This window comes from Hippopotamus amphibius, chromosome 5 (genome assembly GCF_030028045.1).
Source record: "Hippopotamus amphibius kiboko isolate mHipAmp2 chromosome 5, mHipAmp2.hap2, whole genome shotgun sequence".
Lineage (NCBI taxonomy): Eukaryota > Metazoa > Chordata > Mammalia > Artiodactyla > Hippopotamidae > Hippopotamus > Hippopotamus amphibius.
Window position 1 is genome coordinate 158,436,256 of NC_080190.1, and position 26,441 is coordinate 158,462,696.

The following is a 26,441-nucleotide window of genomic DNA, read 5'->3' on the forward strand; positions in this document are numbered from 1 at the left end:
AAGTTCTGGGCAAGTGGGACCATCTAAAAGGGTGTTCTGAGTTGCTAGAGGGAAGATGTCCTTGGGACTAATGGACTTGCTCATTTATATCACTGGTTGGGTATCACTGAGGGTGTGTGTGTGTGTGTGTGTGTGTGTGTGTATGTGTGTGTGTGTGTGTACTGAAGCCTAAATGATACTAAGGAAGTTATAGAACTCTGAAGCTTCTAATTATTCCCTCTGCTTCAGAGTTTAACTAAGTTTAACTGAAACAACTAAGGCACAGAGAGGTTATTAACAGTAAAGTCAAGGACACTGCATTTTGCAAACTTCATACAGTGAAATATTTAAAAGAGGTCAAAGAAATTTTTTCATATTTCTTTCTCAAGAGACAGGGCAGACCCAAACTTTATCAGCCTGGGTCCCGGAACCACTTAAAACAGCCACGGTCAGTGATTAGATAAGTCAGCCAAGTGCTACATGAGCTGCCTAAGTGTGTCTGTCCATTAGGGAGCCTTGAGAGATTACACCAGCATCTTTCTCACGTTTTTTTGTGTGCCTTAGTCCTCCTGCTTACTCTTAAGAGGCCAAGAACTGGGGGCCAACTTATGTTTTAAAAGCCAAAAGAAACTACTGGTAGTAGTTCAGCTGGTAATGTGGGGTTTTTTTTTGTTTGTTTGTTTTCATTTCTTGGGGTTTTTTTTGTTTGCTTTGAGAACTGCTCATCTGTTTTCCTACCTGTATGTTTACAGTCTTTATTCAAAGGCTTCCTTTACCATAACTATTAATATTTGGAACTAAAGTTTTAAAAGGCCGGTACCAGTTCTCCAAGCTCTGTTGTATGCAGGGTAGCATCCTAAAGCTATAAACAAACTCGTACTTTAAGAGGAAATGGGCAAAGATCTCCAGATCCCAGTAAAGATTTCGGTGGAATAGCCACAACGGCCCTAAGGTCAAGTTCCTAGTTTTCCCACCACGTTTCCATTGGCTGTCATCATTCATACACTCTGGCCCTGCTCTGCCAAGTTCTTCTTCCCGCCCTCCCATATCAGAAAGTCCTCCAGCCTACCCTCAGCACCCAACAGAAAGCATCCGATCAGAACAGCCCAGCCTCTTCCACCACCCGAGTGGGTTTAAAGTCCTGGTGAGGCTGCCCAGCAGCTCCGCGGCAGAACTGACTGCAGCCGGTCCTGGTGGGAGGCAGCTGGGGCGCTCCCGCTTACCCTGGTGATCTGGATGTTGTTCAGCTGCTGCTGCCAGTGTAGAATCGTCTCCATGCGATACACCCACATGTTAATGTTCCCGACCAGCACAGACTTGCCGACTCTTTGGACCAGTGTACATAAGGACGTGTAGAGGGTCTGGAGTAGTTCCCTTATTAGTCTAATGTTTTGCTGGTCTTCAAGGACTTGAGCGGGGAAGAAAAACAGTAGTAACAGTTTATGAGGCTAGAACACTCCATATGTTACAAGTGGTTCTTTCTTCTTCTCTGCTCTGCTAGTGTTACCTGGGTACACCCACTGGGGATACGGTTTTCTTTCTCGCTGGTGTTTATTCTACACTTGGCCGAGCTTCTGCACTCCAGGTTAATGGGTAGAGTTTCCACTATCTAGGTCCCTCTTTGTTCTCTTCTCCCCGTTTTCTACAAAGACTCTTTCTCTTTTCATTGTCCCAGCAGCACCAATGGCTCACCTGATCTGAAAGCAGCTTCTTTTGCCCAGCAGTGATGTCTCTTTTAGATGGTCCGTGGCAGAAGCACGGGTCTGGGGGTCAGGAGCTTGGATTCTCACCCAGTCTGGCTGACTCTTTGTGTGATTGTGGATAAATCACTCTTTCTCCCGTATATACAATGAGTCAGTTGAGCCAGAGAGGTAACGTTCTTTCTAGCTCAGAGAGTCTATGAATCTATTCTGCCTTGTACACAGCTCAATTTTCTAGGAATTTGGAACCTAGAGGTTCTGTAGCCAAGGCTGGGACATGCGTCTGCACTGAGAAGCCTGAGAGGCTTAGAGCAGGACAGATGGATGGTCCCAGTACAAGGACGGGAGGGTGATGGTCTCACCCTTTGTCATGAGCATGAAAGGCCCTCCTTTCTAAACTGGAATCTGGCACTCCTGAAATGCATCTGGAGTCATTCATTTCCATCCACTCACATTTCCTTAAATCCAATGACATGTCCACCGCATTGGAAAATCCCTCTGCCCAGCCCCAGGCCTATAGAAAGGGGTGAGAGAGTGAGAGAGAGCTCACCTTTCAGTACCACTTTTTCCAAAATGTTCATGAAGTTCTTTTGGGCAATGCCACTCAGGGATGTGAGCTGTGACTTTGCTATCAGTTCCAACAGCTGTGGATAAAAATAGAAGTTGCCAGGCTTAGACTACAGAGATATTTTTCTCCTCTAATCTTCACTTTTGAGTCACATGACATGTACATACAGACTGACAGGGAGAGATAAATGGCAGGCAGGGCCACAATGCAATAAAAAGCAGATGCTCTGAGTGAAAGACAAATGGGGGTAATTCAAAACCTAGACATCAGGTTGAATATTTAATTGCTTTTTTTCTTTTAAATATAAAGAGTTTGGCTTCTGCCAGGGCTAATTCATTCTACTTGTCCTGCTTCAGCAAGTGAAGCTGAGGTCCTCCAAAGGCAACAAAACCTCCTATGACCTGTGATGTTGGAGGGCTACATCATCACTCCCAGCGGGAATCCTTCTCTCCGCTGGCTGGGTCTGCTCTCACAGCACCTAAAAGCTCAAGTTCAGCAACGATGTGCACTTTTCAAGAAAGTGGGAATTCTTGTCCAGATATATCTCCTGCTTATGCAGCGTTCAGTAAAAATGTCTATTAATTAGGATCTTTCACTGCACTTAACTTTCTGTAGAAAGAGGTCAAAACAGGAAGAAAGAGACATTTAGGGATTTACAGTGTAGACACATATTTCTGCTTAGAGACTAGGATCCTTGCAGCTCTTAGCCTTATGTGCAAGTCCTGCTTTGATCACTTATTAGCTCTGTGACTCGAGGCAAATTCTTGAATTTCTTGGTGCCCCAGTTTCTTCATCTGTACTTGTAATACCTAGAGTCTCTAAGATTGGTGACAGCTTTAAATGAGGGACTGCACGTGAAGCCCTTAGCACAGTGCCTGGCATACATTAGGGAGAAAATAGGGGTTGGTTGGTTTATTGAGGGAGTATGTCCCATTCCCACCACTCATGTTGTCACCAAACAAAAAGAAATAAAGATAATAATTTAAGCTGGTGCACTTTTAGTGTCATCTTTCTTCCCTTCAAAAGCAAAATTCTTTATGGATGTGGCAAGATTTAAAAAAAAAAATCAAAGATTCTGTTGTTGAAAAAAATGAAACTTTAGACTGAAACAGGGTCTTAGAGATCGTGTAGTTCAACCCAGTTAACAGATGAGCAAAGTGAGGCTCAAGAGACTAAACTTTACCAGCTACACCACACAGAATAAGAGGGCTCAGCAGGACCCTTCTTAACACACGTTATGTTTTCACAGAGTTATCGAGCAAAAGAATTGATCTAAAGTGAAAGTAATTAATTGTACCAGAACCCACCAGGCTAAGTAAAACTAACTAGTCTTAGAGCCAGCAAACTAGATTTAGAGAACCAAGACCTCCGTTTACATTAAAGCTTGAATCTCTGCTCCTAGGAAACTTTCCAAGGGAGTTTCATCTCCTGGCCAGGCCCTAGCCCAACTTCACTTCGGGTCAATAAACACCGAGTATGACACTGTGCTGGGTGCTGGAATGAAGGCTGAGGGAACTAGCAAAGTGACATTTAAAAAATTGGGCTGCAGAGAAGAATTGAAACTTTTGGATCAAAGCCCCAGGCAATTCAAAGGACCTCTGCTTCCAAGGCACTTGTTTAAAAATGTTGTCCCCACGGAGCCCCTTAAGAGCCTGTCAAATCATGGATAGACTTTTAATTTCCTGAACATAATTTTGCTCTAAGTTTAAAAAAAAGACACCAAATCTTTTGCTGCCTGGCTTATGTATTTCTCACACACACAGGGAGAGATGCCGTCCTCGGGCTGGGGCAAGGTGGCAAAGAGAGGCTGAGGCTGGTTTGTTAAGATAAGTACTGGTGATCCAAGGTTGAAAGCCAGGAGCTGACCAAGTGCCCACAAAGAGAGGCAAGAAGTCAAAACATCAGCAGAGGCCATGTCCATGGGCGGTGACCAGGCTGGATGTCCCTCTGACTGTCCGGTTCAGCTCTGTCACCAGTCAGCACATAACAGTCAAGAGAGGAGTGAAAAATGGCACAAAGGGACAGGCCAAACCTTTCATTTATCTCCCTGACCAACAACAAGATTCAGAAGGCCAAGCCCACGGTCTATTAATACACTGAGCCTCACATGACCAGCACAAAGCAAGATGAAAGAAAACAAAAGTCTTGAGTCGGCTCTGGGAAGGGCAGTGACTCATCATGGGGTGGGAGGTGGGGCAAGGGGGTGGGAGGAGGGCAGGCAGAGCTCTGCCTGAAATCCACCCAAAATCCCCATTCCACGTGACTACCATCTCACGAGGGCGTCAGTTTCAATCTTGTCTAAAAATGCACCAATCACAAGCACACAAAAATTCTCAAGGCTGTGACTATGCGTTTGAGGGGAAACAAAAAAGCCTTTGGGCTGACTGAGATGACCTTTGACTAAGGAAGAGAAAGATACAGTAGCAAAAATCGGTCAATTGGCAGGAGATGACATGCCAGCCACCCTCTGTTTAATCCTGTGTCAAGGGAAAGTCCTTCTTTTCATTGCCAGGCAGCCTTGGGGTCAGGAGAGAAAACCCCGGAATAGGAGGAGACCTGGATGCTCTAGCTGTGTGACCTTTACAGCTGTCGGTCACTTAGCAAGTATTTTCTGTGCGCCCGTTCTGTCCTAGTGTTGTGGTAGGTGACATGGATGAAGACACAGGATCCCTAGACTCACAGAATTTACCGTCTAGTCTGTGGGGTAAGTTATTTAATCTCCCAGAACCCCAGTTTCTTCATTTCTAAAATGAAAACAAAAAAAGACTACCTACTTGTTTTTTTTTTTTTGTACCTACTTGTTTTTGAGAATTAAATGAGATCAGTATGTAAAAACCCACTGTAAATACCAAATACAAGGCATTATTATTATAAGGTATTATTTCTTCCCCTTCCAAACCCCAATCTTTCAGTGAAGTTTAAAGTTGATATCAAGGGGTTATCTTTTCTGTAAAGCTTTTTCTGTAAATGGCTAGACATTAAATATTTTTGCTTTTGGGAGCCATAAGGTCTCTGTTGCAACTACTTAACTCAGAAATTGTAGTACAAAAGCAGCCTTGGACAGTATGTAAATGAATAGATGTGGCTGTGTTCCAATAAAACTTTATTTACAAACACAGGCTCGGGGGAGCAGATTTGGCCCTTGGCCACAGTTTGTCAATTTCTGATACAGTATATATATATCATAGAGTTCAAGAGTGAGGGTGCCAGAGCCAAACTGCCTGCCTCAGTTACCCCATCTGCCAAATGCACATAATACTACTACCTCCTTTAGAGTTGCTGTGAAGATTAAATGCATTCATAAAGCACTCAGAACAGTGCCTGAAACCAAGAGTATACTCAATAAATTACTATCATACATTTTTATCATAGTACAGAGAATATTACTAGGTAAAATGACTGCCAGGGAAGGCACAGTGAATTAGTAGGGTAAAGCACAGCTCGTTCAAAGACCTTTAGAATCCCAGTATTTCAATTTTATGTATTGTCAAGCAAATGCTTAAATGCGTTCAAATTTTCATATTCCTCCCTGTCATTTTCCTTATGTTTCTGATACATTTCACAGCTCTCTGTCTATTGATGGAAGTTAACGTTGAAATATTCTATGGCTTATACAGTCACAGAATCTTGCACCTACCATGAAGTTTTATTTTGCTAACAACAATGGGTGTTTACTATGTGCTAAGCACTTTACATGTGTCATCTTGTTTAATCTTCAGTGGCAACCCACTGAAATGAGTTCTCCACTAGTCAAAAGAGGATTCTGTGGCTCAGAGAAGTTAAGCAACTCAACTGAAGACATACACATAGCAAGTGGTGGAGCCAGGACTTGGACCCAGATGTGTCTAACAGAGAACATGTATTTTGACAGTTTAAGGACCTCAGTTTGTCAAGGCCAATCAAATATGTATCTAGGGCCAAACTTTAAAAATAGTAGCAATACTATGTATTGTTATGTTTTAGGAAACAGAGTCTGGAAATCTCATATCAGTATTACACTGGGACAGGTAATCAGCTTTTCTCATTAAGGGAGAAATAGTACCCAGAAAGGGTTAATAGTATGTTTTGGATGAGGCAATTGCTTTGCGTAAATCATTTAGGTCTACTTTCCACCTCAGCATAACTCTACAGACCCAGCACCAGTATTGTGTGGAACTAGTGGTAAAGAGGACAGAATTTATTAATTTTATTTCTGTGTCAAGAGAGCTGTGTGCCTAGGGGAGTAGGGCTGTATCTAGTAATTTATTCACCAAGATGACTTAGCCAATTGGATTCCTTGCCTCTAGCCACAAGAGAGAAAGCAGAGGAAAATGGATTGTTTGAAAATAGCTGTTTGTTTTCTGCTGGGCAAATTTTAGCCCAGGTGCCAGTAATTTGTGGCTGTGTTTAAGGAGAGGTGGGGTGGGACTGGGGGGACAAGAGGGTTCTTGGCTCCTCCTGAATTCCAGGCTATCATTACCTCGGGGGCTGCCTGGGGATCCAGCACAATCCTCAGTGACTAGCTGTGCAGTAACAGGACTGGTTCTGGGCTACGGGAGGAAGGGCTGGTGGTCGCTGCATGCCGAAACCACATCCTGCCCTTCAGCTTTGGCTTATGCTCGTCTCAGACATACTGAGAAGAAAAATCTAGTTGCAAGCAGTATCCTACAGCCAATCTCAGAGCAGATATCAACCACAGCTGGAAGTGGCGCATGGAAGATGACTGGGCAGAAGAGAATGCCCTCTTATCTTACTTTGCCCACAGAAAACGCGGGTTTCGTGTCATCTCTTTCCTTTGGTTCATCAGAGCATTCAGACTTTTAAAAATAAATTAGCCTACGTCATTTCTCTGCTTGAAACCCTCAAATAGCTTCCCTTTGCCCTTAGGGAAAAATCCAGACTCCTTACTGTGACTGGCAAGGTCCTCCCTGACCTGGTCTTCGCCCCTTGTCCAGCTTCATTTTGCCCAGTGCTTCCCTAGCTTGCTCTACTCTGCCCACACAGCCCGCCTTTGGTTCCCTGACCTGGCTTAGCTCACAGGTCGGCTTCATCCCATCCCTCAGGTCTCGGGTCAAATGTTGCTTCCTCAGAGAGACCTTTCTGGACCATCCCGATCTTCCTATGGTTTCATTCTTCATTGTTCCATTTATACATGTCTGAAATGATCTCGTTTACTTGCTTGCTGACTGTCTAACTGGGATAGAAACCTCAAGACAGAAGAGGTTGTTTTGTTTACCACTCTACCTCAATCTGGCACATGGCACTCTACCCCAACAAATCTATCTATATATTTCTTCCTTTTAAAAAGTTTTATTGAGATATAATTGACATACAATAAACTGCATATATTTAAAGTGTACAATTTGATATTTTTCATATTAGTCATCTATTTTATACTTATTAATGTATATATGGCAATCCCAATCTTCCAATTCATCCTGTATATTTTTATATACATCCTATGTATATTTAAAAATACACTTATCTTTTAGAATCAAGGAGTGGTATAGCTGGAAGAGACCTGGGAAACAGTTTATGAGAATTCCCTCCTGCTATAGATGAGGAGGCTCATGATGGTCAAGTGACATGATCAAGGTCAACGGTAGATGGTCTGGGCTGTCAGGCTGGTATTCATATGGGGTCTGTTCCCAGACTGATGCCCCAGGAGTAAATTACTTATAATGCAAACATGTCACAAACACCTTCCAGGAAGGCAAGCAGCTGAGATTCAAAGGGACACTAGCAACTGGGGCTTCAGAAGCATCAATAAAAACAGCAGCTACTCTCCCTGTTAGTTTGAGACAAAACCATACTGAGGTTAGCCACGCAGCTGTTACCCAAGCATACCCTATCTTGCATAGAAAATTGTTAAGGATGTAATTTATCCCTAAATTCCTCCATCTCCTATGACAGTGAGCTCTGCAGTTTAAAGTACAAATCTGATGAGAAAACATGCCATACGATTCTCAAAGGTAGGACAATGCTTCAAGAAGCTTCAAGAAGCCCTGCCATTTCTCACATGCTCGATACCCAAGCTGGGTGCCCAAAGGAAAATTACGTCTTTTTCAGTAAACCTTTGGTTACATCAGGCAGTGCCTCTGCCTGTACCGAGTGCTGTGTACTTCCAAGACGCTTATTTATTCAATGGATAACACAGATTAAAACCTGGAAAGTTTTGTCCTGACTTTGAGCCTGAACACTGACAGGTTGGAAGAGGGAACATTTCTGCTACATTAATAATCTCCAGGCATGTCAAGATTGGGTAAATATTATTTGCAAGTGAAACATCTCTCTAACTGAGGGCCAAGTTTACACAAATTAATTATATTCTTAGCTGAGAGCAACTTGCCTCTCTGTCTTACATCCATCCTAGAATATTCTGAACTTAGAATGATGCCCTATTCCCTGATGCATCGATCTGAGCAGCTCTATCTGCCTCAATGAGCCTGCTTAAATTGGGTTCCCTGTCTGCTCCAGTCTCCTTACCCCCATCCTACGATTCTACAAGGATGGATGTCACATTGCCCTTGGCCCACCATCACGCCCCTTCACTTCTGTTCTTTCCATCTTCAGGTTTCTGCTCACACCATTTGTCGCTGCTCTACCTGTCTCTCCACCTGGCCAAATCCTGGCCATCCTTCAAGGAAGGAGAATCTCAGGTTCTACCTCTTCCAAGAAGCTGCCTCCAGTGCTTCTTCCTCTGTTCTCCTAGACAGGACCAAACCCAAGTTGCTACTTCAATACTTGTACCTTGTCTCCCAAAGTAACCCAGAAACTCCTGACCAGCAGGGGCCAGGTCTTAGTAGATTCTCAAGTGGCTGTGGCAACACTAGGTATATGGTATGGACTTAATACGGAAAATACCTATTTATGGATTTGAAAACATTCACCTGAAGTAATATTGATATATGGGAACCTAGCAGAGGATATTGTCACCTCCTTGCCATTGGAAAGCCCTTCCTTTAGTAGACTCGAGGGGCATTTGGATTCTAGCTCACAGATACTTAAACCTCTGTCTTACCCTCAATCAAAGCAACTTAGAGCAATGTCACATGCTCTCAGGAACATCCCTCCTTGGATAAGAAATAAGTCTGTAGAGTTGGCACTTAAAGCTCAGCTCACCTATCCAACTTAGCATACCCCCTGTATAATAAGCACCTGACTTAGCCTTGAAACTAGGTACAATTTTAGTATAAAATATATATCTGGGCTCATGGTGGGATATGTTTAGATTCTGAGTCCTCAAGAAAAAATTTACACAGAATGGGCACACTTTTGATCCCCTGGTCTCCGAAGTGGGATGGGAAAGAAAACCAGGTAGAAAAGTCACCAAAATAACCCAATCTATATTTTATTTCATATTTAATTTCTATTTTCATGTACTTTCAAATGCCTGTAATTAGGACCCTAAAGATGACAATAGTTACAGCAATGGACCAGGCATTGTTCAAAAGCATTTCATGTGTTTAAATTCAGTTCACTTCTATAGCAACACGATGGAGTAGGTACCATTATTAGCACCTTTTATAGATATGTGATTTACAAATGAATTTATGAATATAGATAAATTGAGAATGCATGCTTAAATTATTAATGTACGGTCAGGTGTCCATGGTCGAAAACACCACTATTCTGGTCTCTCAGCCTTCCTCCATTTTTTGGGGTGCCTCCACTTCTGTGGGTACCCCTCTATTTCTGCAAGTACTCCATTGCTTCTGTCATTGTGTGGGCACCCCCACTTCTTCAGGTAGCCCCCTACCTCTGCATGTACTCCCCCCCATTCTGTGGTCATACCCTCAAGGTCTTGTGGTTACAGTACTAACCCCACCACATACCCCCACTTCTGTGGGCACCCAGAAATTACAGGATCTGCTTGCCTAAATGCTTAGTGTGACTGAGATGGCTAGGAATTCCAAGAGATGCAACATTTCTTCAGTAAAATCACCAGCAGCCTAATCAGCATTCATTTTAGGGACCTGCTCAGGGCCCTCCCTCTTAATACCCCGCAGTGGATTCTTACAATTCCCAACCATTTCTGCCAATCACTTTCAAATGGGCTTATGGCTCTGTTCTTTTGAGTTTGTTGCCATTGGGATGGCTGGGCTCCTTCCCTCCATCCCAGCTTCTCAGTCCCAATGGAGAAAGATACCACCAGTTTTAAGACCCAGGTGGTAGGGGCCACCTTCTATCAGAGGAAGGCTCTGCAGCACCAGATTAATCCAAGGTCACTGCGGCAGAGGGGAAGAGGCCAGGCTGCCCATACACATCATGACCCACCAGGGGCTTGGCAACAGCACGTCCTTAATTTAAGGCATTGGGTTTAAATTTGAGTCATAGTGCCATATTTCAGCCTTTAGTTTGCCAAACCACCAGTCAACTTAAACTAAAACATGTTTTTGGCAAAGATCTTTAGGGGCCATAGGAATGCAGTAACTTGCTGGAAACATTCAAATGGACTTAGGGTGGTAATGAAGAAAAAAATAAAAATGTGCCTTGTTTTAGGTTGTGGCTGTTCTTCTTTGCTGCAGAGGGACAGAGCATGGGGTTGCAAACTTTTGTTTGTCCTTCCTGAGCACACAGGGGTCAGTTCATTCAGGTCAGGAAGCTGCTATTCAAGGTCCTTCCTGGTCTGAAGATGGCATCTACAGTTACCATGTACTTGGCCACATTCTCATCCCATAGAGAGCTGGGAGAACCAGATGAAAAATCATTCTGGCATTAAAGCGTTAAAGCCCTCTCTTGCACTCGTGCTTCAGTGTGTCTTATTTAAAAACTCATTATGCAAAATATAACATTTGGACTCCCAAGTAGTTTGCAAACTTGAGCTGGTTTGCAAACTTGAAAACACACTAGGAGCACCTGGCAGGTAAATTTAAGTAGCAATGCCTGGGTAACACCGTCAACTGATGAACTAGGATGTTCTAGACGTGGGCTTCTGTAGAGGAACAAGCTTCACAGGTAATTCTGATCTGCAGATGTGAGTCTAACGTGTTTACCGGAGACCCACTTTCTCCACTGGCCTCTCTGTGCCCTGGATGAGTTAGTCAGCACTTGCTTTCTTGTGGTTACAGTACTAACCCCACCACTGGCCCAGCCCCTGGAATCCTCCCTAGCTCCCCAGAGGAATTTCCAAAAGGTGTTGGCCTGGCGGCACAGTGTGGACCCATTTAAAAAAAAATGGCCTTTCATAAATGGGTAAGTTACTGCTTTTAAAAATTTAAAATCATCTTTAGAACCCTCAGTTAAAATCGTGTTTAAGCTATTGGAGGTGTGTAGAGAAGAGGTGTAGAGGCAATGAATGTAGCCTGAAGCCAATTAAAAGGTACAAGTGCTATATAAAAACCTCTCCAATTTATATTCAAATTTTGATTCCAAAAGTTCCCCCAAATTTTCATGCTAGCTGATAAAAATCATAACATTGAGATAGGAGTGCTGGCCATCCCTTTTATTCCCGCTGCGTATCTCTTTCATTAAAACTGACAGCCAGCATGAACACGACACATTTTTTAAAAAATATACTTTGTCTTTAAAGAGGCTAAACAAATTTTAAGGCTTTAAAGTTGGTTCAGTTTCTTACTGGGATTGAGGAATCATTGTAGTATTAAGAAACCATTAGGTAGAAGTAGTAAGATGAGGCTAACATACTGGCAAGCTGCTCTGCAAAGTTGGTTTAAGGATAAGAAGAATATTTGTGAAGTGTCTTAAGTTCCTTAGAAGAAAAACCTCAAAACGTGGTGCCTATCATTAAAATGTTTTAAGCTCTTTATAAAAATAACATTTCTCAAATTACAGAGGACTCTTAACAGTGAAGGGGAAAAAGAGATCGTTCTTTCCAAAACAGAAATATTTCCCCCCTCTTTCTGAACCTGATAACTGAAAGCACTCAGTAGTTTCTTTAACTTAAAGGTTAGGAGAATGTGCTCAGGATATATTTTACAATTAGATACTGTCAGACACAAGTTCTCTATTCTGAGTTTTAACCAAGGGCAAAGGGCATGACTCCCCAGGTAATTTTTCTTTTTTTAAGTAGGAAAACATTTTTTATCAACCAAATTGAAAAGGCACTTCCGGGAGAATAAACAGTAATTTTGATAAGTAGGTAATAATAAATATTAGTAGCTGACTTTGAATAACATATTCTGGTCTGCAGAGTATTTCCATATATGTTACTGAGTTTCACAGCTACCCTGTGAAGGTAGGTTATTCTGAGGCCTTCTTACACCTGGGAACGTGCGTGTTGGAGAGGCTGAAACAGTGTGAAAGCAGTGGAGCTGGAATGTGACCTCAGGCCATTTTACTTTCAATCCTCTGCTTATATGGAACTCATTGTAGCAGCTAAAGACTGTGGACTTTAGACTGCCCAGGTTTCAGATCAGGATTTCTCCCCTTATGTAGCTTTGTGACCTTGGACAGGTCGTTTTACCTCACTGTACCTCTATTTATATAAATAGATAATAAAAGTACCTACACTTTACAGGGTTAACGGAAGGCTAAAAGGTGATAGTGCGCATAATTGCATGAAATAGATTTTCACTTTTTGAATCCTTGTTCCTTTGATTTATCTTATTTCTTGTGAAAGGAGAACAGGTAGAAAGGAGAACTGTCTAAAAACTGACCAAATACTGATCAGTTTGGAATCAAGACATCAGATCTGGGTGTCTTCCTCTAACACCCAGAGGATGGAAACTATTCATAGTCTTAGCAACAAGTTTCCAGATCATCCTGGGCCTGACTCCAACCAGCCTGCAGGGGGTCGGGCCACAGTGACCTCCCAGAAGCGGCAGAGTCACACTGAATGACACGAGCATTTCATCAAGAAGGTCTCTTATTTTCATCCCTCTTGGACTGGAATAAGGGCTCGCTCGGCTGAAGAGTAGACAGATCTGGTCATGGGCTCAGCTCAGAGCTTCTAACCTACAAGAGGCCTGGGTTTTTTTTTTATCAGGTCAGCTGGGACAGCCAGGCCTGCATCTGCCCAGATGACAGGGGAACGATCCAGGCCTCAAGGGGGTTGAATGTCATCGCTCTGGCTGAGCCTTTGCAATCATCTGACTCAATGACACGGTACCGAGAAGTACAACCAGGAAAAAGAAAATAAAAACCCAATGAACTAACACCCACAGGGAGTAAATTCCCTCCTACTTCTGATCCTAAAACCCAAACAGCTGCTACCTCCAGGATGGAACCACTGACAAAAACAAAGAAGGGCGCTTAGGGGGAAAAACAACCACCAAACAATTAAAAAGAATCAGTGACTTGAAGGTCACAGATGGACTTCCTTGCTTTACTACCTTCATCATTAATAGTTTGCTAAAGCTCATTAAAAAATTCTTTTCTTCCAACATAGGGTTTAAAATGGGAAGCAACTGAGCCAAACAGGTAGTTTCAAGCTTTAAGTGAACCTGAGACTGAATATTGTTACCACATGGGGGTGCGGGAAGGGAGTCGAGGAAAAAGGGTTCTGGGGTGCTTTGGACTTATCCAGTTTTGAGGCTTAAACCAAGGATGCCTTGGGGTCACCTAGAGTCAGCTAAAGTAGGGCAAGGGACAGTGAGAACAATCAGATGTGCGCAAAGCTTTTAAAACAAGCCAGGGTGCTTTACAACTTGCTTTCTGCTGAATTCTCTCTTGCTAACGTTGTCGCTGCCAGAGCCCGCAGGGCCTGCGCCGTGGCTCACGTGAGGTATCACGTGGTCCCTGTCTGGGGACCCTGTGGACCAATCTCAGGGGCACCCTAACAGGATCCATGTAAGAATGTGAAGTATGTCGGGGAGTGGGGAGTTGAGGAGTGCATTTTCTGCTTTCCTCAAAATCCCCAGGGTCCTAAAGTTATTTCTTCGGTGCGGGGTGCGGGTGGGGGGCCTACTTCAAGACAACCTGAAAACACACTTGAACTTGAGAGTCTGGATAGTATACAGAGACTTACCCGCACAACGTAGTTAAATCTTCTGGAATCCAGAATGGCAGTCGAGAAGTCCAGCCTGTTGAAAGCTTCCCCCAAAGTGCAATACCCATGGCGCTGAATGTGAAAACAGGGGTGCAGAGGTCATTTTCCAGAAAAATCTGCCTGGGCTCTGCTGACAAGCTTGGTGGCTGTCTTAGGTAACCCATGGCCACCTGCTCCTCTCCTGTGCCATGATCAGCTCTTTCTGGGCCCCTGGGCCCCTGGCACCACCTCCCCCTGCCGTGAGCCACAAAGATGGGTAGTACCGCCGGCAGTTGCTCTAGTCAGTGACTGAAGTCATGCCATGTGCCATTTAGGCCCTTGTTCTCTGCATGCACTTGTACTTGCTTGTCAAGGAAAGGGTGGGAGCTGGGTATGTGACGGGGAGAATTAGCCCTGTGTGTGTCAGCTCTGTCTGCCACCTTGCCTCATATCTCTGGTACTTTTCTCTCTGTGATCATCAGAAGTGTTTTTAAGGCTGCATGAAGACGCCAAAGAAGTTTTGGTCTTTTCCTTGTGAAAGCACAAGGTGTTGGGCGTAGAGAGCCCTGACCCACAGTCCTAGCTCTGCTCCTAGTACCTGGGTAGTCTCGGGTGTATCACTGACCCTCTCTGGGCCTTAAATCACAGAGGGAACTAGATGTTCTCCAAGGTCCCTGACAGCGAAAGAAATTCTATCAATCTGTCATACTGCCTAATTATCTGAGCAAATGCCTGCACAGAGAGAAAATGTACATAAAAGGGTTTTATAAAGCGCCATGCAAATTTAGATATTCTAGTGTCTTGTTCTCTTCTGCATCTAGCTTGTGCAGCCCCACACTGGGCGGCACGAACACTTCTGCTGTATTTAGTGATTAACCCTTCCAGGGCTAAAATGAACTGAGCTGAAGTCTAAAAGAGATCTTAGAACAAAAGGGAGGTGCTGTCCCGAGGGAAAGGCTAGAGCTTTATAATAGTACATTTGAGATGGGAATATTATCCTTTATAAAGCATCTCTACATACATCATCTCACTGCATGATTGCGGAGCCCACCTAGTGACTTTCTCGTCTCACTCTGTAGCCCCAAACTCTGATGGCTGGGTAGGTAGTGGGCTGCAAGCACCACCACTCACACCCAAGAAGACAGTCACCAGGTGAAGTAGTTTCCCAATCTCGCCCCTACCTGTCAGGAGAGGCATAAAGCTAAGCATACTCCTTAGTAAACAGATAGGTGCTCACCTCTTTAGTACTTCCTTTATGAACATAGATCCATTTCTCTTGGTGGAAATCTATAAAGACAAAACAAAGAAAAGTCCCCCCCAAACCCACAGCTGTAAAATGTATTACATGCCCACAATTTAAACTTGTTTCTTTTTCACTTATTCCAAAGTGTAAAAAAGTTTTGACACAAATACAAAGACTATACTGACAGTCTAAGGGGAGGCAAATGCCTAATTTCTGCAGTGTATAAATACCCAAGTTATAATCTACTTTGTCGGAAGCACTTCAAGTCTTTGATACTCAGATTGAGTATACCAAAGCTCCAAATTAAAGAAAAAAAAAATCTAATACCCAAGTACAAGTTTGTGTACTGTCAAGTACACAAATGCCAAGGCTGCAAGTTAAACAAGGCCATAAAAAGTAGAAGTAAAACAGATAACATGAAGAAACCATGCAGTACAGATGCAATGCACTAAAGATCTATAATTCCTGCTTATTAATAGAACTTTACATTCTCTGTTCATACTTACATCCAGCATCTAGAAATGTTATTAGTATTTATACAGGGGAAGCGGGAGAAACAAATCTGCGTTCAAAGTCTGAAAACACAGTTCCAAATGCAAGCACACACTGGAACTGGTTCAGCTGACCATATCACTAAATAGTAACTAAATCAACTATGTCAAATATAAGTTACAGCGGGGGGGAAAAAAACACTCCAACCAGCAACTGACTTATAAACATGACTATAAAGAATACATTAATCTCACTCATAAAGTGCACAGCCGGGTTTCGGAGTGCAGAGATCCCGGTAACCTCTGTCAATGACACAGTCAACATGAAAGCCAATGCCAAACGTGAGGTGTGATTTTTTTTTTTTCCCCTCAAAGACCCAGTCATAATGATCTTCAAACAGCTTTCTTCTCGAGTTCAAAACAAACGGCTTACACTGAGTTTTGGTTTTGCTATTCAGCATGTCCTTCTTTCTCTTCTTGGCTGCAACATCGTAGTTCAGGCTGTTGAAAAGATTCTCCTTATTGTACACTTCCTTGCTGCAGTAACTAGGAATAACAAGACAAGAGGGAATGAGCTGTAACAACTATCCTTTAACATGAGCTGTTTCTATAAATAGCTTCCTGCGTTATTAAACACAAACATAAGTGCTCCTCGAACAAAACAATAAAATAATCACTCAAAAGAAGTCTGTACGGGCCCAGACGCCCCTCTTTTAGGATGAAATAGTGTCACATCTCTGTGGAAGGCAGAGATGGGGGCTTCTACTTCTTTTGAATTCCCAACAGGGTCTGCCATTGTACTTGACACACAGCCCTGCACTCTTTAAGAGCCACACAGGGTACAACAACATTATTTTAAGCAAAAATGATGACTGGAGGGGGAGGGAGGGAGAAGGACGGTTACTGGTGTCACTATAATACACAATACCTTCATTTTGCAAAAATATCCACCCCAAGCTGCTTAAAAAACAAAAAACAAAAAAACAGCTTTGTGGGGATATAATTCACATACCACACAATTCACCCATTTAAAGTGTACCTAAGCTGCTTTTAACTAGCATGCTACCCTCATGTCTTCAAAACATTTACAAAAGTCTGACTTAACAGACTGTATTTCTAGATGTTTAGTGTATAGTACTAGTTGTTTAGGTTTCATATACCTCCTTGAGGAACACTAGGCATCACACTGTGAGGTGAAGACCTTGAGTCCTAAATGAAACAAGCTGAATTTACAACTCATATATTTATAAGGGCTGAAAAGACAGAACTGGCCAATTCACAGGTCACTAAAGGATGTGCGAGTTCAACCTGGGTCAGGGGCACATTTCCTTCAGTAAGCTGAGCTGTCATTTGGGGGACTGACAGAGTTCTATTATGCAATGAGATTTCAGAGTAAATCTCCGAAGAGTGTCCATGGAAGGAATGCAGGAGAAATACTGAGGTACACCGAGGTATGATGGGAAGATGGGTTCCCTGATCCCCCCAACCCCTGAGGGGCGTGCATGCGCCAGACAGGGCTTATAATGCCAACCAGTAAAACATCAATGAGCCCCCCCCTTACATCAGCCATGTATTAGTCCTTTAATTTTCTAAGTTCTTCTGTTGAATTTAAAATATGATTTGATTTATATCTTTTTTGGACCTGAATCTGTTGGGTAAGATGAGGTACACCTGCACTTCTCCATTGCATGGATATTATGTAAAAGAGAAAAGAGGGGTTGAAACAGTTTCTAGTATCCTGTTGCTGTAGTGATCTCTCCAATAGCACTTCAATAAGTACAATAAGTATCTTGCGAACAGGCTTACATGTGACATCACCAACAATATACTCAGTGTTTCTGGACCCACAGGGATAGGCTTTATGGATAATCAGTCATTTGTTAATCTCCCCTCAGAAGGCCATGCTTAATGCCATTTATTGAGTTTCCTAATATCATTAGCCTTCTCCTTTTCATTCAGGGAAACAGGATATTTTTAGGTTTCAGAGAGATTACTGCAGAAATGCCCTCTTTTAGAGGCACTTTCTTAAGTGAGGCCAGAGTCAATGTTTTGGGTCCGGCTTTGTGTCACACGTGAGTGTGTGTCTGTCTGCTTGCACAGCTATAGGGGCACAAAACCACCGACCAGTCAGTTGCCCTGCACCAAGGTCAGCAGGAAAAGAGAGGCAGAAGAAAGGGAGAGCAGAAGAACTCTGAGCCCTTAGAGCTAATTTAAGAAATTTCAATCAAAGCTGAGGGGAAGGGAGAAAGATGGAAAGTCACTTGACTGGTCCATGATGTACCAAAGCCGAGAACAGCTTTAGAAAACAAAGTTAGGCCATTTTGTGTAAAAATACCACACGGAGGCTTATTTTTAAAGGAAACACACATGCACCATGAACAAAAACCTTCAGCCCGAGTTTCACACAGAGGACCGTAAAATGAAGCTGTCTTATTCTCAATCACACGTTTAAGGTTTAGCAGAACATTTTCGAAGTCTGGGCCATAGATTGTGACCATTCCTTAGCAATGTTAAATATTTATATTTCATCTTATTCTTTCCTAATTGAAAACATTCCTCAAAGGAATCTGAGCACTTGCTTTCCTCACAGAAACAATAACCTGCTTTAAGCCCAAGTGACTCATTTCCAAAGCTGGTTTAAGAAGAATTTGACATAATTGATGATGCTCTCCCACTGGAGAATGCAGAAAAGCTTTAACCAAAGAGAAACCCTGCACTTTTCACTTAGACATTAGGTTTTGGACTTCAGAGGTAGGGCCTGGAAGGAAGGGTTATGGGGTTTATTTGTGTTGCCTGCTTATATGTTTTTCTTTTAAGCAATAATATATTCAGTTAGAGGCTATTTTGAGAGTTCAGTTGTGTCCATTTCAAGGAAATGCAAAGCCAATGGAAAATTACAACTGAAATTTTGAACAAGAAAAGCCACCACCATTTAGGAACCATGTCATGTTTTTTTTTAAATAAGCAAAACCATTTAAAGAGGCTGCTTTTCTTCATTAAATGCAGTCATAACCAGTAAGTTGCTATTTTATAGTCAGTTCTTACTAATTTTGATTTTTATAGGCAGAGGCCTAGAATAAGAAAAAAGACCTCTTCCAGCCCTGTACTGTCATTACACACACGAAGATACTTAAAGACAACTTTAAAAAAAGTGAAGGATTTCAAAATAAGCCCATCTGGCAGCAGAGATAAAGGGAGGGAATAAAAAAAAAAAGGCCCTATTTCTCATTTTATTTGTAATAACAGGCCATTTAAGAAAGCTGTGGCCTACCCCTAAGGGCTTAGTTGTAGATTAAGGCCAATGAGTTTCTATACCGATTTGCTCCAATATATACCCAGACTGTCAAACTCAAATAGCGAGTACCTGGATGGTTCTGGCAAAACAAACAGCCTAGCGTATGAAGCTCTTAGAACAGTGCCTTGCACACAGTCACAAAAACCTTTATTATTTTTATTTGCTTATGCACGACCTCATCCAGAGCACCGAGGTAAACTTCCTGCTTCCTGGTTCAGCCTTAGCTGTACTGGAAAGCAACACTGGAGTTTTCAACTGCAGGACTGCAGGCTTGCAGAAGAGTGGCCTAGGCTCAGGGAGTTGAGATTACTCAACTGGTGGTGGGGCGAGGCAGGGCTGGGGGTTGTTGGTGAGGAAGACTGCATGCAAGGTGGCTCAACCACCACTTCCTTGAAGCATTCTTAGATCACCCCAATTCATGCCAAACTCTTTCCTTGAATTTTTCATGTACCCAAACTTAACACTTGCCATTCCTCTTCTAGCTTATGTAGTTTCAACTTTTTCACAAGGGGCCCTGCTTGAAGCTTATCTGAAATCCTCTCAGGATCTCAGTTCAGGGCACTTAGCTGTGATGGGGTTTTGCACCATTCTGCTGCTGGAAGACGACAGGGCCCTGGACCACAGAGAGAATGGCCAGCAGAGTCCAGAAAGGTGAGCTGGGCAGACAAGCTGTGGTCAACACAAAAACAGTGTCCCCAGGCTGCGACACACCAAGCGTACCCTCATCCCTCACTCCTGTTCAGGCAGCTCCTAGAATGGTAGGTGGAATGAGAGTAAGTGTGTGAGGCCTCTGCAGCCTGTTTTACACCCACCCCACCCTCCCTTTGGAAAGGGCCTGCCTTTTGTTTTCTCCTAATAGGAGAGGCATTCAACTTCACCTGAATAGGCAGGCACTCGGCCCAAACCTGACATCACACGGTAACATCACCAAGCCTGAAAACCGTGGGGATATTTCAGACTACAAACCTAGGTCTCAGAAGGCCAACTGCTTTTGAGAAGTTGGCAGGCTTCTCATGCTAAGTAGGGAAGGGATTGTTTACAATTGCTGGGGAAAAACTACTCTGCAGACAAACAGCCAGCTGCCTTGCTAGGAGCTACCAAAATGATTCCTCAAATCTGACTCATCAAAGAGCCACAGGTGGTCACTATATTGATTACCATTTGTGATGGTGGTGGTAGTGTGACAGTGCTAACTCAAAAGGTGTGAAAATGGAGGAAAGAAAGGAGGGTCAAGAAGGGGCGAGGCGGCGGGGAGCTGCCTGATCCCAGCCTAGGTTAAACTTTTGTGGTAAGGTAAAACCAACTCCAGGTCTCCCCTACTGTGAAGAGAGAGGCACCACTATTTACTTCGAAATAGGAGTGATACCAGCTTATCCCCTGGAGCAGATACAGGGTGCATGTTTATGCGAACCAGAGGCTCTGCGTTTTGAACCTCTCCGTGGGGAACCCAGTGGTCTGTTTCCCCCCCCCAGGATCATCCTACAGTTATATCTGCGTGAGTCGCTGCGACACAGCCCCGCAGACCATGCCTGCACCTCCCTAGAAAGAATCTGAACTATTATACAAAAATAAAGTACCAAAATATTAGATCCTCATTTCTTAGGAAGGAGAAGGAAGGAAAGAAGCTTCCACTCTACTAAAAAGAAGCTTTTAGTCTTGGGGGAATAATTTAGGCCTAATTGGTAACTAGAGTCCCTTAAGAGTCCAGTGACAGCAGTTGGTCTTTTTATTTTTCTGTAAATTACCTGGTTTTCCATAAGAAAGATTTCTTTAGAGTGCTCCCCAAACTCCCCAGGGACCGCCTCAAAGTATCTTTAATATAAAGGTCAGGGTGCTCTTGTCTCTGGCAGACTTCCAAGATTAAATACTTTTCTTTCCCATTGGAAAACAAAAGGTGATGCTTTACAAATTACAAACAGGTGTGGGGCTCTGGAGGTCAGGACGTCAAAATAACATTTCCTTGATAGTTTTGGTAAAATTGAGTGCCAGGTACTCAGCCAAACAACCACTGGTAAATGTAAGTGGGCAGCTGGCCCGGTACAGAACTCTCCACTGAAGTCAATTTAAGGGCTGGGGGTGGGGAGCAGTGGTTTTCACCAAAGGCCATAGGTAAAGGCACCCAAGGGTGAGAAGGCTGCACGGGTCCCCTCTGGGCCTAATGGCAGCGGAAGCCAACTGTGGAGATGGGGACTGATTGACTCCAGACCACCTAACTCATTAGTCGCCGCTTCCCTGTGTTATCATCGGAGAATCAGGCTCCGCGGACCTAGGATTTTCCTCGGACTGACAGAGCTCAGGTGGAACTTGAGTCCAGAGGCTCACCCAAGCCAGGTGGGCTTTCTGCAGGTGATGGGCATCACTTGAAATGGAGGCGCATTCAGTGTACAGAGAAAACTGACCGAAAAGGGCACTGAGGAAACAGGTGCAAAGACGCCGTCCTCCCGGCAGCAGAAGGCTTGTGGGATCCATACCCCGCCTCCCTTCCCTCCTCCGCAGCTCTGCCTCTCGAGTCTTTACCGTCGCTCCGCAAGTCCGCCCGCAAGCACCGGTGCCCCAGGGACCATCTGGCCGCCCCTTCCTGGTTACTCATCCTCCCTGCCCACTCTGTGGTCGCCTGTGCGTGGGAAGAACCTAGGGGTGTTCCGGGCAGGACCCGTGTCCAATCCTGGTTCCAGACTTATGCTCGGAGCCCCGCCGCCCCAGGGTGAAAGTCGTGCAGCCCACTCGCCGCCACCCCCACACGCAAACCGCGCGACACCGGTGTCCTTTAAGGCAGGGGACCCCTGAAGCTGTGTGTTTCAGTTTTAGGTTAGGGGACTAGATCCGCATTTGTCGTGATTCTCAGAGCGACCGGAGGTTCTGTAAAGAGTCGTGTCCACTTGGAGACGCTGACCTTGAACCATAAGAGAAACCAAACACCCTGAATGCCGTGCTTTGGCGACCTCTGCAGAAACCCGGGCAATTCACTTCCATCCCTCTGGTCAGGGGCTCCCTCCTCACCCTGTTCCAGCCCTGCCTGCGTCCCATTCACACGCCCGGCTCTCGGAGACCAGCCGGGGTCTGTTCTGCGCAGGCGATCCTCTCACCTGCTGAGGTCGCTCACGAAGCTGCCGCTCTTCTCATCCAGGAAGCGCTTCCAGCCATCGGCCGTCTTCACCCAGCTCTGCCCGGGGGACCGCCAGTCCTGCCCGAGGAATGGCATGGCACTGCCGACGGACGCGACGGATGGACGCGACGGGCTGATGGACGGGACCGGCCCGGCGGCCTCGGGGTCGCGCCGCCCTGGGCCGATGCTCGGGGTGCTGGGGCCGGTGAGGGAGCGGCTGCAGGGAACCCGAGTGGAGGGCTGCGGGATCGGGGGTGCGGAGCGGGGTACCTGCGCTCGCGGAGGGCGCCGTGGAGGGTCGCCGGGCGCGCGGGGCTCGCCGGAGTGCTGCGCTGCTGTCCCGGCCGCCGTATTTATCCCGGGCCGCGGGCCGCGGCTCTTTGTTGCCGGAAGAGCCGCCTGCTCTTAGCCCGGCCCCCCCAGCCCGGAGGCCACGTGGCTTTGTTTATAGGCTCCGCTTGTTTTCCGAGGCGCCCGCGGCTGCTGCCGCTCTGGCTGTTGCACAACCGCTCGCTGGTGGAAACTTGAAGCCGCGCTGCGGGGCCGGGGCTCCCACAGCCCCTCCGCCCCCGGCCCCTCTGCGCTCCCTCCCCGCCCCCAGGGCGCAGCTGCTGCAGCCCGGAGAGCGAGGCCGGGCTCTCGGGAGACTGCGCCCCGTCCTCCTGCAGCTCTCGGCCTGGCGAGGTGCAGGGAGGAGGAGGCCCGACTGGTGTCTGGATCTCTGCGGGGCGGGGGCTGGGGAGAAAGGACGGCTCCCCTCCCAACCCCGAGCTGTCACAATCGAGCTCCTTGGGCCAGAGCAGCCTTGCGGCAGCCGGGGACCCGGCACAGCGCGGCCCGGAGCCGGGGAGGAGGGCGCAGCTTCCGGGCCTCTCTCACTGCCTAGCCCCGCTCTTGGGCGGAGGAGGGGACCCACCGCTAGGCGGGGGGACATAGTCCCCCACCTCACCTTGCCCCAGAACTGTCAAAGAGTCTGCTGTCGGGCCTGTCTCCCGGGTGGCAAAGGAGGGAGAAGGAGGCCGGGCGGCAGCGGGTCCCGGCGCGGTGGGAGTGGAGAGCAGGGACAGCCCCCCGCCCCACTCTGGGCTCCCTAAGCGCGCAGCCTGGCATCTTCGGCGCCTGGCCCGGCACAGCGCAGCCAGGGAGAAGGTCAGGGGCGTCGTCGCTCCGCTCACTGCCCCAACCTCGCTCTAGGGCGCCGGGGACTGGGCTTGTGTCATGAGGAACCGCTAAGCCCCTTTCCCCTTCCTGCTGTTCAGCTTCCTCTGGGCTATTAGGCCCTCCTTGGGAAATAATCAGGCCAGGAGTTTTCGTTTTGGTGAGCGTTTAGGGAGACGGGCCCAGAAGGCCTCTCCAACTGACTGAAAGGGACTAAGGAAAGTTCCTCATTGTAAAAGCCCACAGTGAGGAGGCAATGCCCTGGAGTCCGAGGCCCTCACTGACCTCAGCATCGTAACCTAATCCTCGAAACCGCGAGCGGGGGAACCAGTGTGGCAGCTACCCGGTTTTCCAGATGAGGGCACTGAGGGCCCCTGAGAAGGGTTAGGCCAGTGACTTACTCAGGGTCACAAGCCTGGTTTCTTCACAGCCCACAGTACAATCTGAAATTACCCTATTTTTGTTTTGGTAACAAGTTATCACTCTCTGCAAAATGTAAACTCCAGAAGAGCTCCACTGTCCTGTTCCAGCAGCAGCCCAGCTCCAGCACCTTGCCAGGCCTAGAGGAGGCCTTTGAATGCATATGGGAGGCTGCTGACATCAAGGTGTCTTCTTGCTCTACATGACTTCTAGTTATGATGCTTTACACTCTGTTCCATTTGGTGATTAGATTGCAAAGAGCAGTCATAGCCCTTCCTCTGCGGCCATCGACATTGTCCCACCGACCCTGTGCAGTCTTTAAGGCTCAGAGTAGACAAAGAAACTATGGGTGCCTTGGGAGGGGTACATGTTGGAGGGGGATAGAGATGTTTTTAATAAAGTCTTTTCAAGTAGCCAGTTTTCTGATTCAGGTTTTCCACCATAAATAATTTATTAGTGTAGTAATAGTAAAAATGGCTTGTAAAAACACTGCAGAAGGTCTCAAACAAATGATAGTCACTGTGATCATGCTAACAGATAAGACAGTGTTGGGTCTGGCCTTTGTTGGAGAGAATTGATATCTGCAAGGGAGCACAATTAAGGGATGTAATTATTAAAGATGCATGCTAGTTACATGTCAGTGAGCTACAACCCTGTAGAAACTACAGAAGGCAGATGATTTGAATTCTAATTCTGCTAGAGCAACATACTGTCTGTCTGACCTGGGTGAATGACAAATTCTGGAGGCTCAATTTCCTCAGCTGTCAAGAAGGAATAGAGCCTATAAATGCCTACCTTTCAGGGCTTTTTAGAAAGTGTTTTAAATGGGATTATTGTTACCAGTTCTTTCCTCTTTGGTAGAATAATGCACTCCCATGGCCCATGGCCTCTTAGTAGTATGTAATTCCCTGATTCTTTTTTTAAAATTGTAGTTGATTTGCAATATAATGTATTATAAATACATCAGGTGTACAGCATAATGATTCACTATTTTTATAGATTATACTCCGTTTAAAGTTATTGCAAAATAATGGCTGTAATTCCCTGTGCTGCACAATATATCCTTGCTGCATACATAGTAGTTTCTATCTCTTAATCCCCTACCTCTATCTTGCCCCCCCTCCCTCTCCCCACTAGTGTCCATTACTTTGTTTCCTCTGTGAGTCTGTTTTGCTATATATATTCATTTTTATTTTTTAGATTCCACATACAAGTAATAACATAAAATATTTGTCTTTCTCTGTCTGACATTTCACTAAGCATACTCCTTTCGAGGTCCATCCGTGCTGTTGCAAATGGCAGAATTCTATTCTTTTTTTATGGCTGAGTAATATTCCACTGTATATGTGTATGTGTATAGCACATCTTCTTTATCCATTTGCTTGCTGATGGACACTTGGGTTGCTTCCATATCTTGGCTCTTGTAAATAGTGCTGCTTTGAACATTGGGGTGCATGTATCTTTTCGAATTACTGTTTTCATTTTTTTTTTTGGATATATTGCCAGGAGTGGGATTGCTGGGTCATATGGTAACTCTATTTTTTGGTTTTTGAGGAACCTCCTTACTGTTTTCCAGAGTGCCCGCACCGGTTTACATTCCCACTAACAGTGTACATCCACATCCTCATCAACATTCATTATTTCTAGACTTTTTGATAATAGCCATTCCAATAGGTGTGAGTGATATCTTATTGTTTTGATTTGTGTTTCTCTAATAATTAGTGATGTTGAGCACCTGTTCATATTAGCCATCTGTATGTATTCTTTGGAAAAATGTCTGCTCAGGTCTTCTGCCAATTTTTTAATCAGGTTGTTTTTTGATATTCAGTTGTATAAACTGTTTATATATTTTAGGTATTAATGCCTTGTCAATCATATCATTTTCAAATATTTTCTCCCATTCAGTAGGCTGTCTTTTTGTTTTGTTGATGGTTTCCTTTACTGTGAAAAAGTTTTTAAGTTTAATTAGGTCCCATTTGTTTATTTTTACTTTTATTTCTTTTGCCTTAGGAGACGTACAAAGAATATTGTTACCATTTATGTCAAAGAGTGTTCTGCCTATGTTCTCTTCTAGTAATTTTATGGTTTCAGGTCTAGCATTTATATCTTTAATTTTGAGCTCATTTTTATTTGTATATGGTGTGAGGAAATGTTCTAATCTCATTCTTTTACATGTAGCTATCCAGTTTTCTCAGAACTACTTATTATTGAAGAGACTGTCTTTGTTCTCCATTGTATATTCTTGCCTCGTTTGTTGTAGATTAATTGACCATAGGTGCATAGGCTTATTTCTGGGCTCTCTATTCTGTTCCATTGATCTATGTGTCTGTTTTTCTGCTAGTACCATGCTGTTTTGATTATTGTAGCTTTGTAGTATAGTCTAAAGTTGGTACTTCCCTGATTTTTGACATTAGCCTTGGCCATGTAACTTGCTTTGGCCAGTGGGATGCTAATGGATGTGATGTGAGCAGAGGATATGATGTATGTGCTTGTCTGATTGGGCTTGTCTTCTAGTACTTTTACCAGCACCATGGCAAGAGCATACCTGGGGTAGCCACTGCTCCTCAAGCCTTGGT

The 26,441-nt window shown here is 44.8% G+C and overlaps 1 protein-coding gene across 1 annotated transcript in view; it reads right to left on the bottom strand.

Annotated features, from left to right (window-relative positions):
* The window catches only part of FBXO32 (F-box protein 32), a 34,531-nt gene extending 11,537 nt beyond the window's left edge, over positions 1-22,994 (bottom strand). Inside the window, exons 1-6 of the mRNA XM_057735881.1 lie at positions 22,268-22,994; positions 16,320-16,432; positions 15,390-15,439; positions 14,153-14,245; positions 2,230-2,323; positions 1,203-1,387 (exon numbers count right to left, since the gene is read on the bottom strand). Coding sequence (XP_057591864.1) covers positions 1,203-1,387; positions 2,230-2,323; positions 14,153-14,245; positions 15,390-15,439; positions 16,320-16,432; positions 22,268-22,383 — 651 coding nt within the window. The 5' untranslated portion in view covers positions 22,384-22,994. The remainder of the gene's footprint in view (positions 1-1,202; positions 1,388-2,229; positions 2,324-14,152; positions 14,246-15,389; positions 15,440-16,319; positions 16,433-22,267) is intronic.
* Positions 22,995-26,441: the final 3,447 nt, after the last annotated feature.